The 14,013-nt window shown below is 27.6% G+C and overlaps 2 protein-coding genes across 4 annotated transcripts; both read left to right on the top strand.

Moving 5' to 3' along the window:
- The first annotated feature begins 334 nt into the window (after positions 1 to 334).
- Positions 335 to 2,231, top strand: LOC111687977. The gene is made up of 2 exons (XM_023450472.2): positions 335 to 495; positions 559 to 2,231. Exon 2 carries the CDS (start codon positions 561 to 563, stop codon positions 1,740 to 1,742), a length of 1,182 nt encoding a protein of 393 aa, XP_023306240.2. The 5' UTR covers positions 335 to 495; positions 559 to 560; the 3' UTR covers positions 1,743 to 2,231.
- Positions 2,232 to 4,023: 1,792 nt separating this feature from the next.
- Positions 4,024 to 11,448, top strand: LOC111687758 (putative uncharacterized protein DDB_G0294196). Of its 3 annotated transcripts, none has more exons than XM_046952128.1 (5): positions 4,024 to 4,520; positions 6,317 to 6,451; positions 9,444 to 10,214; positions 10,316 to 10,488; positions 10,866 to 11,448. In XM_046952128.1, the coding sequence occupies exons 1-5, from the start codon at positions 4,403 to 4,405 to the stop codon at positions 11,079 to 11,081; spliced, it is 1,413 nt and encodes a 470-aa protein (XP_046808084.1). In that variant the 5' UTR covers positions 4,024 to 4,402; the 3' UTR covers positions 11,082 to 11,448. The 3 variants fall into 3 exon arrangements, with proteins under 3 accessions (XP_046808084.1, XP_023306005.1, XP_023306001.1); XM_023450237.2 differs by having other exon boundaries at positions 4,029 to 4,520; positions 10,307 to 10,488; positions 10,866 to 11,447; XM_023450233.2 differs by lacking the exons at positions 9,444 to 10,214; positions 10,316 to 10,488; positions 10,866 to 11,448 and adding exons at positions 7,661 to 8,431; positions 8,495 to 8,676; positions 8,737 to 9,338 and having other exon boundaries at positions 4,068 to 4,520.
- Positions 11,449 to 14,013: the final 2,565 nt, after the last annotated feature.

The following is a 14,013-nucleotide window of genomic DNA, read 5'->3' as shown; positions in this document are numbered from 1 at the left end:
ATTTTTGTATGTTACAAACATCAGCACAAACACAATATACCTTCCCCACTAAAGTGGTGTAGGGTATAAAAAACGTTATCTAATTTCAATTGAATTTTACTAAAAGTCATTAACCCTCTGGGGCTGACATGGTAGTCTGATAGTAATTCAACGGGTTATACAGCTATCGTCATTCAGAGGCCGAATTAAGTAATTCACTGATCGTGGAAACATGGTATAATTCAATTTTTAACGTAAAATTGTAATTAGATGAATGGATTCACAATAAAAATATTAATACTATGGCAACACTCATTTTATCAAAACAGTGTTATCGATAGTTGTGTTTACAATCATTTTGTCATCACTAGCTGCATTTAATAAAATTGGAATTTATTCTTAGAGTATTTGTATTATTTCAAATGAATGCAAAAACAATTCATTACGTACATACATGTTGATGAATGTAACAAAATTAAATTATTGTACTAAAATTACATTAAAATATATTAAACGGTAAGCACAATAATTTCATTTTACATATTGCGACTTAAATATTTGTTTACCAACAACTTTAAGGGATGTCGTCGGACGATGTGGAAATCATTGGGGATCACGAAGAAATAATTGAAATAAGCGACGACAATGAAGCGGAGGATACAAAAGATGTAATAGTTATAAATTATGTTGAACAAGAAAATGCTTCCGTAGAAGATAAATCTAACATTTGCATTTTTATTAAAGATGAACATGAAGAAAATCCGTTAATTATACCAAGTAATACTGAAAATGCTATTGACAATTTGAAAGACCAAGTTACAGAAGTTGTATATTTAGATTCCTTCCCCACTGAATCTGTACATAAAAATAAAATTCCACAAAAAAATAAAAACAACCGCAAGCGACGTTGTCGACGACGTAGGGAAAACAGTAATGAAACAACTCAAAATACTGAGGGTGGGATCCAAGAATGTAACAAAGAATTAAAAACGTCCGTTACAATCGAAAATAATAATAACAATCAAAATATCTCAATGCAGGAAAAAGACTCAGAAGTTTGTAATAATAAATGCTTGAATAACGATACCCAAAATGAAAAGGAACTAACAAACTGTAGTATTTCGAGCATAGCTTCCTCCACTACTGCAATTATACATAAACGTGCTATGAACTATGATTTTTCAAAACTTAAATGGCTTAAACCTTTGAAAAATATTTCAAGTCCACCTCACTTGCAAATCGTTATAATTGATAGAAGTCACCCAAATTGGAGAATTACAAATGATAAGTGGCTAATGATTGAAAAGCGTTTACTCGAAGCCCTCAATACTGAAATGTTACGAACCAATGATTCTAGCATTGGTCTATTTGATGGAGCAAAGTGGATGAGAGGCATTAAAATTGTGGGATGCCATAACAAAATGGCATTCAATTTTATTACAAAATTTATACATAACTTGGATAAGTTATGGTATGGAGCAAAACTTGATGTGTTTCCTATAACCCACATTAGCCGTCACACAGTTAAGGTATATATACCACCTCCAATGTTAGAAACTCAAGTTATATTGTCCTTGATGCGATTACAAAATCCATCACTCTGCTGTGAAGATTGGGAAGTTTTAAGAGAACGAGAACGAGGAAATGACTGTGGTGTAGACATTTGGTTTAGTATTAATGATGAATCATTCACAGATTTATGCAGATTAAAAGGCGAAATTAAATATGGTATAAATCGTATATTTTTCAAGCCATCCGATTAATTAAAATAACTAATCGATTTTCCGTATATTTTTGAAAGATCATTTACAATAATCAATATATATGAATTATGAATTGAATGAATCAAGATAAATGTGAATTGCATATGTATATTAAATATTTTCTACAATATAAGGTTTAAAATTTAAACTTAAAATTTTTAACTATATGGATGTTATTAACATATAATAAATATACATTTATTTTGTTAATTGATATATACATATGTATTTATCTTTTTAAACTCATTATGATATTTTCAATATATACCATTATTGTACATATTGTTATACCTACTTATTTTTTATACACGCCCAGAAAAAAATTCAGAAATTGTTCTAAAAACAACTAGTTCTAGAACGAGTGCAAATAGAATTTTTGCTGGGCGTAGATCTTTTCTGTTATATTTTTGAATATTAAAATTTGTTAATATGGCATGTTTTCCATCTGATTAAATAAAAAAATACTCTAATCCTAGATTTGAAAGATTAGGAAGTTTTGTTTATTTTATAAAATCAGATATAAATATTGAAAGTTACATTGAAATAATTTCAAAATTTAAAAATATTTTTGTTAAATTTTATTGAAAATATTTAAAGAATTTGCACAAGTTTTTATATTTTTAAAAAGTTTAATAATTATAGCTTTACCAGGCGCAATTGTTTCTTTGTATGTAAATACATATGTATGTATGTAAGTATGTCATAATTTGAGGAGATGTTTTATATAACCTTAATGGTCCATAAAGTCGGAAACTAAAGGAGAACGAGAGAAACATTTAAAACAGAAAGGTCTTTTCGACTATTATTTTAAAAATATTTAAATATCAACAGAATCTTGATTTATAAAAAAATCATTAACAATTAACATTGTTATATTCGAATATGACGAATCTTATATACACACCATCAAACCGTATGCCGTAAATGGAATGCACTCCTATAAACGGACAGAAATGTGCGTCAATTATGCACCGATTCTCATAATACTCGGTAGATAGATTTGTGCTCATAAAAACTTACTTATGTCGAATTTTAGCGCTATACTCGTTCTTTCAAGCTAGTAGTGAACGGTAAAGTCATTTGCTAAGGAGAACCTTATATGGGGGTAGGGTTAATTATAGACCGATCGTCATAAAATTTGCTAAATAGATTTTTGCTTGTAAGAGACTTACTTACCTATATCGAATTTCATCGCTGAATCAGTAATTCGGAGATACTAAACTTCAAAGCTCTGAAAGAATTCATTCCCTAATTCTTTATTTGAAATTGAGTTATATTTTAAAGAATTAACAATTCTTCAAACTCATTCCCTTTGATTTAATTCCTAGAATTAATTCTTAAAGCTTTCGATGTAGTTGAATTAATTCTCTAATGAATTAATTCCTATAGAATGTTAAATTCCTTCTGAATGAATTAATTTTGTTTGCATTTAATCCGTTACAAATTGAATTAAAATTAATTTCAACAATTCCTATTGATTTTTAAATTCCCTCTGAATGATATAAATTTTGTTTGAATTCAATCTATTACAAATTGAATTTAAAATTTTTTTTCAACCTTTCAATTTGAAATAGATTGAATGAAAGTTTTGTTTTATAATTCAAAAGCATTCTGTATATTAAAAATGGAATTAATTTTTTTTCTTTCATTCAATTTGTAATAGAAGGAATTAAACAAATATGAATGATCATTCCATTGAATTCATTCCTATAAAGAATGAATTCTCTTAGAAATTAATTCAATAGAATATAAAGCCTAGGAATTCAGCTTTAGAATTTAAATTCAAAAAATGACTTTAAAGAATGATACATTCAAAAATTTAAAGCCGAATTAAACATATAAGGGAATTAATTCCAAATAGAGTTCATTCTTTCCAAGCTTTGCTATACTTTGATGATGCGTATAAAAATTATTGATAAAGGGAATAATTTAGTTTATGTATTATATAAATTATTTAACATTTAAAGTGTTTTTTGCATAACTAAACACGGAATACTACAACTTTTTTATTCGGACATCCATTTAGTGTAATCATTCGTTTAATAACAAAAAAATACTACTCTACTATTGTTTTGTTTGTAATTCTCCTATAAACTCGTATTCGTAAACAAAAACATTATATTGTATAACAACAACAAGGGCAATAACAAACAACAACATTTCACTGACGACGTCTGGCAAAAAACAAGCAAAGCAGTTTGTTTTTATAAAAAACTTTGTCTTCTTTTCTCTTCTATTCTACTATTTCAACAATTTTTTATTTTCTTTTGGATGTTCTTTATACACACATGACACCACTACATGCAGAACGTGAATGAGAGTGAGAAAATTGAGATAAGAAATTGAATAAATAATAAAAAGGAAAGAAAATATTATTAAAATAAAGATTAGAAGAATTTTTCATTTTGACAAGTTAACAAGTTAAATGAAGGTGTACAAAAAATATTTCAAAAAAATTCGTATTAAAAATCAAAATAATTTAATTAAATAAGATTATACCTACCTATTCAAAATTAAATTAAATAAGTGTTGTAGTAAAAATTATTTTTTTATGATTTTATTTTGAGTGTTAGTGAATTTAAGAATATTAAAATAGAAATATTTTACCCACAAAAAAAAGCCAAAAAAAAAAAAGAAAGAAGAAAAAGGTTGCAATAAAAATGGTATTACGTTCGGGCATTATTTTACCATTTCAATTTCGAGACACCAAAAAATTATTAATGATTGGAGTGCCTGAAGAGAATCGCGATTTAAGCATTTGGGACTTGAAAAATGTCGGTGAGTGGAGAATACTGTTTTTAAATTAAATTAAGTAAATTAAAACGTAAATTCCTTCTACCATCCAAATGCAAATGTTTTCCTGTTTGGCCCGTCGTACCGCTCTTCTTTCCTTATCATAATCATTCATATACCGTCCATCTATACATTTTACACCATGCCCCATAATAATAAAATTTTTCTTTAGACTTGGGCAATTCAAGTGTGTATTCAGTGCTATTAATTTTTACTGTCTACATTTTGGTTCTGTATTTGTGTCTGTTTGTCCGTCCATCCGTCGGTGTATTCTATAGTAGTTTAGTTGTTTAGTATTTTAGTTTGTTCGTTTTCAATGATGTCAATTAGAGAGAATTATTGGTGGTTTTTATTAATTAAAACTTAGTTAAAAGTTATGGTTATTTTTACCTATTGTATAGAGAAGTGTATTAGTGGTTAGCTGTTTTCTGTCAGGTTAGTTTCAATGTAAACTTTGTGTGCAAGATACGGCTCAAACCTTTTAATACCATATTTTACGGTAGACCCCATATAAAACCTTTAAATGTTTGTTTCAATCAATCTAATAATAAAATCCATTTGGCTTTTTAATATTTTTTCATAATTAGTACAAGAAAATCTTATTTTTCTTCTTTTCTTTAATGGTATTAAATTTAGACTTCACAATTGAGAAGCTTTAAGTACGAAAAAGTACAAACATAAGAGTCCTCAATGTTTTATTGAAATCAGTTATTTTAAGTTCCAGTTGAACTTTTTATGTAAAATGAACTTAAAATAAAATTTAAAATTAAAATTGAGATTTTCATTTCGATTCGAAGCTCCATCACTACACCAACTTACTAAAATATTAAAATAAAATGGTATTTTTCCGTCTTTTGTTGGAATACAAATTTTCGATCTTTGGGTAACTGAAAAAAGATTTTCACAATGTTGAAGTAAATTCTTCCAGTACCTGTAATTGTATTTATGAGCTTAGTATATTCGTCATAAAATTATCTAAAAACGTTTAAGAAAAATAAATGAAATCCTGGATATTCTATTGCATCGATATGAAATCTTATATTTTACTATTTAAAATTTTTATTAAAGCATAATAAGTATTTAAACAAATTAAATCTAAAGTATTAGTCTATGTCATTTTATTTCACTAAAAAGCGACTTTGCGCAATGACAAAGTAGATTCGTATTGCTTTCACCTAACTATTTTTAAGAGAAAATATTTGAAATATTTGTAATAAAAATCGAATTTGAAATTTTAACCTCATTCAATTTTTAAAGAGTCTATCAAAATTTACATAGGCGTTTTACAGGAATTTTTAAGTGTTGTCACCATTGTTTGTATATTGTTTTACCCGCGTTTTTATTATTTTTATATTTCGTTAGTCTGTCAAAGTTTATTATTGTCTGAGTGTGTTGTTTTGTGCTTCTATTTTTAACTTTTTATTTTTAAGCTTCTATATTAGTGCTGCTTCTACTACTACTACTACCGCAACCACTACGGCTGCTATCTCTTCCCTATGTATGTACACATTTCTGTTCTTTTTATTTTTATTATTTCTATCTCTTGTTCTTCTTCTATTTCATATATTGTATTTTGTGTTCGTTCGCTGTCTATTGTAAACACCGTCACAAACATTCACATGCACGTACACACATGTTTCTTGTATTATTATTATTTTGTATTTATGTTGTTATTCGAGTTATTTGTACTTTTTGTACAATTAAAAACTGTTGATGTTGTGGGTTGTTGTTGTATTTATTTAATTTTTAACAATTTGTTTTTTTTTTTATTGTTTTTACAGTACGTGCTGCTTTTGGTATTTACAATTTTGAGTTTCGCAACAAAAAGATTGGTTTCAATATACCCGATGAACTTCTGTTGCAGTATTTAGCACAGCGTCACGATTTAACTAATTTCGTTATAGAAATTGGACAGGGTAAGTTTTTTTTTTTTTTTTTTTTTTTTTTTTGAAAAATTCTAAATATGAAGGTACAATGTTTTTATTTTAGTGTCTTATTTATGTTTTAATAAATTTACAATGCGTTTTAGAAGCCGGTAAATGATGTAAGATATTTATTTTAAAGGTTCCGGACCAACAATTTTATTATTGTATCTTCCTAATTTAATTTAGTTTACTAGCTTCAGGTTATAAAACTTATTTATAAAAAATTCTTCAAATCAAAATTTAAAAATTCGAATTGCAAGCTGTTATTTTTCAAAAACAATTATAACACGTACCCATATGTACGTACATATGTACATGTACGTGTAGTGTTGACAAAGATTACAACTGCTTACCACAAATAACGAAAAATGGATAACTAAGTCATTATCTTATCATAATTGTGACGAATTATTAATTGCTCATAAGGATATTTAGGTTTAAAGGTTTATAAGTATGTACAGTATGTCAGACTATCACGCTGCAACAACGATAATATTGCATTTAATAAATAATACGTATGTTAAACGTACAGTAACGGCTTTGGGTCCGAGTAAAATATGAACCTGAGATAAGGGTAAAAAGCCGGGTCAGTAACATATGTAGTTTAATCTCAACCAATTTCATGCTTCTTTACGGATTTAGGAAGAATAAACTGAGTACTTTATAATGAACAAATGTATAGTTCTAGCGTTTTATGGCAAGATATATAGGTACATAGGTCATAAATCTGAGAATAATATTTTTGATTAATTGAGTATAAAACTCTTTAGGTATAAGAAGTTCAAACATTTTAACGCTATAAATAAATTGCCATTCATGTAAAATAAAGAAAGTCAATAATGTAACTAAAAACAATTTTAGTCAGAAAAAGGTACATTAATTTTATTCAAACACACTTTTCAATGTTAAAATGAGGTAACGAAAATGTGTATACATAATTTTTATTAATAAAAATAGTTGTTACAGTTGTGATGTTCTTTTTACTAAATAGAAAACTCAGTATTTGTGCTCCAATTTATACAAAAAGTTAAAAAATCATCCAAGGACTTACACAAAATAATTAAAAAAGAATAACTACCATAAAGCAAAAATATTTCGATGTTTTCTTAAGTCCGTCCATCCCGTTTAATTATTGCTTGTAAGTCTAGAAGTTTATATTGTCTATTAAAACGCAGCATTTTAAAATGCTTTTTCTTACAGGTAACGATGACGCTATGCTTAAGGAGCAACTCAACTATGAACCGTCATGTTCACAGAAACTTATTGTACCTTTGCCTCAAAAATCAAATGAGTCAACATCGAATATGGATTCGCCTCTAACTGCAACGCAAATGCAACAAATGTATGCGACCAACAATAGCGTGGGAACAATAATGAGCAGAACACGGTCCCCCTTGGATGTGGTAGAAAATCACTCGGAACATTCAAGTAATTTAGAAACGGCACACAAGATTCGTGTGTCGCAGGTGTATAACGAAAATACACCAGAATCGCTGACGCAGTCAATAGATCCCATGGATATAATTCCGAAAGCTGAGCAGGAGGAAACGGAAATGTTGGATTCAAGAGATTTGCGTTACGAAAGGCATCAAGATGTAATGCAACAACAACTGCAGCATCATCAACAACATCAACAGGAACATCAGCAACAACAACAACAGCAGCAGCAACATGAACAACAACAGCAGCAGCAACAACATGAGCAACATCCACATCAGCAGCAACAACAAGCTCAACACCAACAGCAACCGTTACATCATCAGCAGTTAGGGCAACATTTTGTTACCAACTATACACATCATAGCATGATTGCACCACAAAATAATACCTCAATATCAGCAGCTTCCCCACCACCTCCTTCGCCTCTAAATCAGACTGTAGCTGTAATGCAACCAGCGGTTGCAAATATTCAACATTCAACACCCACCTCTCAGTCACAATATTCGCCGTCAATGATGAATCGCTTTCGCAGTATGTTTAAATATATTTGTTCTGTATTTACGAATAATAATTTTTCATTCCCCTAACTTTTAGGACGTGGCGAACGTATGTCCAAGGACCAAAAAGAGTTATATGTGAAATTTTTCGAAGATAACCCTTGCATGTTAACCCAGCGACGTAATGATGTTATTTTGGAGCCCTTGTGGAATAAATTGGCCAATTTATTAAATAGTGTTCCTCAGGGAGCCGTTAAAAACGTAGAGGAATGGAAACAGGTTACTAAAGAACAATTAATGTGTTTTTTTTGATATATTAATGTCTTAATGGCTTTTTAGACCTTTGATGCTTGGCGTTATCGTGTTTTCATGTATACCCGCTACAATTCTAAACTTGCTGGTGCTGCCGCCCAAAATCCCAAAAACTACAAACCTTTAACACCCACCGATCAGCGAGCCTACGCCATGTGGACGAGCCATAAGAGTACTGCACCTCAGGACTTTGAGAAAATGGAAATGTTTCCAAGCCTCGATGAGTCCCAGCCTGATTACGATTACTGATTGAAATTTAAATCGTTAAAAGAACTCTAAGTTCATAAATCTTGCAAAGCGTTTATGTTGAAACGTTAAAACACCACTTATATAGAGAAGAAAAAAGTCATATTTTTATAATATCGTTTAGTAAATTACTTTATAGATTTACTTTAAAAATGCACTTTGTTAATAAAAGTGAAATAAATTTGTAAATTGTACATAAATAAAATACAAAATGTACTTAAATAATTTCTGTATTAAATTAACATTGAAGTTTAGGTCAGATCTCTGTACAGAAAATATTAATCAAATAAAATGTTATTTGCATAAATATAAACAATAATTTCAAACATTTGTAACAGAATTTCGATACACATAATGCTAAATGATTTGGAAATAATGAATCATGGGATAAATGACGATTTTCAGTTTATTAGGCTTAAATTTTCATAGACTATAATTTATTACGTAGATATTCTTTTAAACTAATTTTCTTTAATTTCCATTTCTAGTTTTTGATCCTTGTAAAGACAACTATCACGCTTTAATATCAAATTGTTTTTCCTGCCGTTGTGGTTCTACCCAAAAGCAAGCACTAGATTTACATGAACCATCAAAAAATACAGCAACAAACACTGCCAACAATGGTCAACCACAGTCACAGCAACTGCATAAAATTCACCAACAACAATACCCACAACAATCGAGCAGTGCTTCCAATTCACAACATTCACAAAATAATGATGAGCCACCACCATTAAAAATACGCATTACCAATGTAAATACACTGCCGCCTTCAAGTACAATGTCAGTAGACAACACTACTGAAACAGAACAAATTGAAATTGAACCTAAAATAGATTACGATGAAGTATCATCACCGCCTCCAGTAACTCACTCTGCACTAGCACAACAACAACAGTTCGAACAAGAGCATCAACAGCAACAACTGCATCATCAGCAGCAACAACAACAACAACAACACCAACAGCACCATCAGTCTGCTCTCCACGAATCACAAACTGCCCAAGCCACAACGACGGCCTTATCTTTAAGCTCATCAACGTCTGCTTTGAATTTGCACAATAATCCAGATACTGATGAGGAAACTTCGTACATGGAAAGAGAATTACAAGAACAAGAATTGCATTTAGAACGTATGCATGAGTATTTTATGCAACAACAGCAACAGCATTTACAACAACAGCAGCAACAGCATCAACAACATCAGCCACATATAGATGCTCTAATGCAAGAGACATCTTCCTCAAATAGCTTAAGACGTAAGTTGGTTGCAATTTTTTTCGTTTTTTTTCAATGAATTTAAATGCATTAACTTTGTGCTTTTTCAATTATTTTCCAATTCCCTCTTAAGAACGTAAAGAACGCATGTCAAAAAAGCAAAAAGAAGTTTATGTGAACTTTTTGGAACAGCATCCTGTTATAAACGAACACAGACGCAATGATCCTGCTTTAAATCGTTATTGGATTAAATTAGCTGACATATTGAATTCTGTACCTCAGGGAGCTGTTAAACACGTAGCTGAATGGAAGCAAGTGAGTAGTAGTATTCTATTGTAAGTGGGAGCGTGTGTTTGTGAATTTGTAATTTTTTATGTTATAACAAAAATAGACATACACAGTAAATTAAATATTCAAAAATTCTAGATATCTTAATTTCGGGTTTTCAAAATTACAATAAACTTTTGTACTTGAATGCTATGCCCTCTGAAAATGTGGCAGTAAAAACAACGCTAATATTTGGTGTTTTAAGTTTTAATTCCAATATTGAAAATTTTAACAAAATATGTAGAAATTTTGAGTAAATTATTTAAGTCTTCCCCGTATTCAAATTGTAATACAATAAGTTTCTTTCTGATTAATTCTGTTTATTTTTAAGTACTGTTTTTTACTAAAAGTGTATATTTTTTCAGACTTTCGATAATTGGCGTTATCGCGTCTTTCTCTATGCTCGATACAATTCAAAAATATCTGGGGAAGAAGCTCTTAATCCTAAGTGTTTTAAGCCCTTAACACTGACCGATAAGCGAGCCTACAATATATGGATACGTAATCCAGATACAGCACCGCCCGATTTGGAACAAATGCGCAATGTTTTCATGAATCTGGAAGAAGCTCAACCTGAATGAATCGCTTTAAAATTAATAAAAAAAAAACTACCGTGCTATATATTATATAATTGAACGCCATTTTTTCTTGTGCTAATATCAATATAATTATTATAAAATTACTATATATACTATTACTACTATAGTTGTTGTCTGTTTAGTCATGTAGTTAATATATTTTGTGTGTTATTTTATTATATTTATAATTTGTTTTAAATAATGTATAATGCTCAATAGTTGTTAAGATGCTTTTTTGTTTTATATTCATATATATTTATAAAGTTGAACAAAAAAACAAACATTTATGTTTTATAATCTGTACATATGAATTATTTTATTTGTTTTTGTAAATAAATGGAAATTATTTAAAAATAAATTTGATATAATTTATTAAATTAAATATTCAACTGATTATAATGGCATCGATTAATATGTATTTTAAAATTTCAAAAGGAAGTAGTGCATAATTTCCAATCATAGACTAGTAAAAAATTCATGATTCATGTTTCTAATTATAAGGTCAAAAGAAATAATAGAAAACTTAGTTGTGACGAAGTCTATAGAGATATTAGTGTATTTGTTGTATTCACAAATCGAAAGGTGCGGTTGTGTGAGGGCTAGGTGAAATAATGGACCGGCTGAAGATATTTTCAATAGGTTTTATCCTTTGGCCAATTCAGAAGGTAATTCTAAGTCGATCGGTATACTTTAAGGTGGTCGTATGATCAAACATATAATATCTTTCCTACTATGGTGGTGTATGGTATAAATAGATAGTTTACATTAGTTTGATACTTACTGACATGGCCTAAATGGTTTTATTTTTTTTTTCCTAAATAATACACGAGTTAACATACATATTTCTTCATATACATGTATACATATTTCACTTTTTTATTTTTATTTTTTTTTTCATTCACAACATTTTCACATAATTATTTTTATAATTTTTATTTCTTTAAAATATTTATAATTTGTTTTCTGTCATTTTCTCAATATTGTTTAATGAAATGTATTTAAATTGTTAATTTAGCAAATCTTGCCAGTTTGCCCGTTTTATTGCATGATTTATTTGTGTTGTATTTTGTTATTTTTTTATATTTTTTTGCATTCAGTTAAATATGTATATAAATTTTATAGTTTATATACACACTTTATGTATTTTATTTGTATTACTGTTTGTTTGTTTATTTAATCCTTTTTACAATAAATATTATATTTTATTTGTTTGAGTTTAATTGCATGCATTCTTTTGTGTTTTTTGTTATTGCTGTTATGATTTTATAACTGTATTTTTTATTATTAGATTACTGTTTTGTTTCTGCTGTTTTTTTATTTAATTCCTAAAATTTTGTTTTTTTTATTAATTGTTTGTATTCTTTGTATAAAAATGTTTGTAACTAAAAAACTTAATACTTTTTTATATTTACTGGTTTTTGTTAAATTAATTTAAATAAATTAAAATTAACGTAAATTTTATTTTAAAAAATATTGTTGTTAGTTGCTTATAGCTTAATAATAATTTCTATCCGTTTTTTTATTACAAAATATACAAATGACTTAATTGTTTAACTTTAATATTATTATTAATATTTATAATCTAAATAATTTCCGTATATATTTGTTTTATTACTTTCATGGTTTAATGTTAACATGGTTTTTCAATTATTTTGTTTTATTATTTACTTCAATTGAATGATTTATTGTATTAATTAGTATAAAGTTGTTTGTTTAATATATTTTTTTTATTTATTCCATTTGTTTAACTACAGTTTAAGTTCGTTTCATTTTTTACTTGTTAAATTTTGTTTTATCTATTGTAACAACTTTTTCATTAAAAAACATTTTCTAATTGATTTCGTTTTGTGTGTGTTTATGTTTATTTTTTTAATAAAATGTAGTTTGTGTTTGTTTTTTATATTCTAATTAAACATATTGTATTTTTTTCTATTTCAATTATCATAATTTTTGAACATCTTTAGTATTGAAGGAAAATCAAACATACTATTTTCAATTTTTCCAAATTATAATAAAAAACAAAGTATCAATTAAATATAATTTAATAAGGAAGGGGATTGAAATTTTTTCCAAATTCATTAAAGTGACTGACTGATAATTTACTTCAAATATATTACATTCATTTTTGAATCTTGGTTATTCGGCTTATCTTACCGCTTATTCACAAAAAAAAATAAATATGTATTCTTTATTTTGCTGACTAAAACAAGATTAAAGTTTTTACTAAAGAATTTGATTACAGCGGTAATTAAGAAAAAAAAATTACACACATATTACAACTTAATTCCAAAAGAAATTTTGTGTTTTATTTTTTTGATGAAAGAAATACGGTAATAATTAAACTTTCGATTGAAGCGGAATTCTGTGATAGGCCTGAATAAATACATACTGTTGTTGTTTTTATTAATTATGGAATAGTTTAAATATTTATTAAAAGACTGTAAAGGCAACTGTAAATTTAAAATATAACATTTATGATTTAACTCCGATAAATAAAACATTTCGGAAAAGATTCACACAGATGTCTCTATTGAATTCCAAGTTTTTTCAACATTAAGACATTACTAAACTATCCTGGAATTTAAATTGATTTAAGGAAATGTGCAAAAACAATAAATAATATTTTGGAATATAAAATTATAAAAAAAAATATTTTTTAAAATAACAACAAATATTTTTAAATAAAAAAATCTCTCTTGGTTTTAATAAAAAAAATTATCTAAATTTAAAAAGGGTCCTTAATTATAACTAGCCTTAAAATGCATACAACTAATTACTATTACATGCAATAAAATTAAAAACAATTTATTTAATGATTAATTTAAAAAACTATATAATAAGATTAATATTAATAAAAATACGAATTCCTGAATATATTTTCTATTTTACATCATACATAATCAAAATAATTTGTAATTTATTATATTTTTCTTTC

The sequence above is a fragment of the Lucilia cuprina genome, chromosome 5 (genome assembly GCF_022045245.1).
Source record: "Lucilia cuprina isolate Lc7/37 chromosome 5, ASM2204524v1, whole genome shotgun sequence".
Taxonomy (NCBI): domain Eukaryota; kingdom Metazoa; phylum Arthropoda; class Insecta; order Diptera; family Calliphoridae; genus Lucilia; species Lucilia cuprina.
The sequence above is the reverse complement of the archived record's forward strand: the minus strand, read 5'-3'. Positions and strand labels throughout refer to the sequence as shown.

Bases quoted from the DNA above. Each gene is read 5' to 3' on its own strand.
- LOC111687758 (XM_023450233.2), top strand. From the start codon at position 4,403: ATGGTATTACGTTCGGGCATTATTTTACCATTTCAATTTCGAGACACC. The intron at 4,521-6,316 runs GTGAGTGGAGAA...TTGTTTTTACAG, and splicing joins TTGGGACTTGAAAAATGTCG to TACGTGCTGCTTTTGGTATT. The intron at 6,452-7,660 runs GTAAGTTTTTTT...TTTTTCTTACAG, and splicing joins CGTTATAGAAATTGGACAGG to GTAACGATGACGCTATGCTT.
- LOC111687977 (XM_023450472.2), top strand. From the start codon at position 561: ATGTCGTCGGACGATGTGGAAATCATTGGGGATCACGAAGAAATAATT.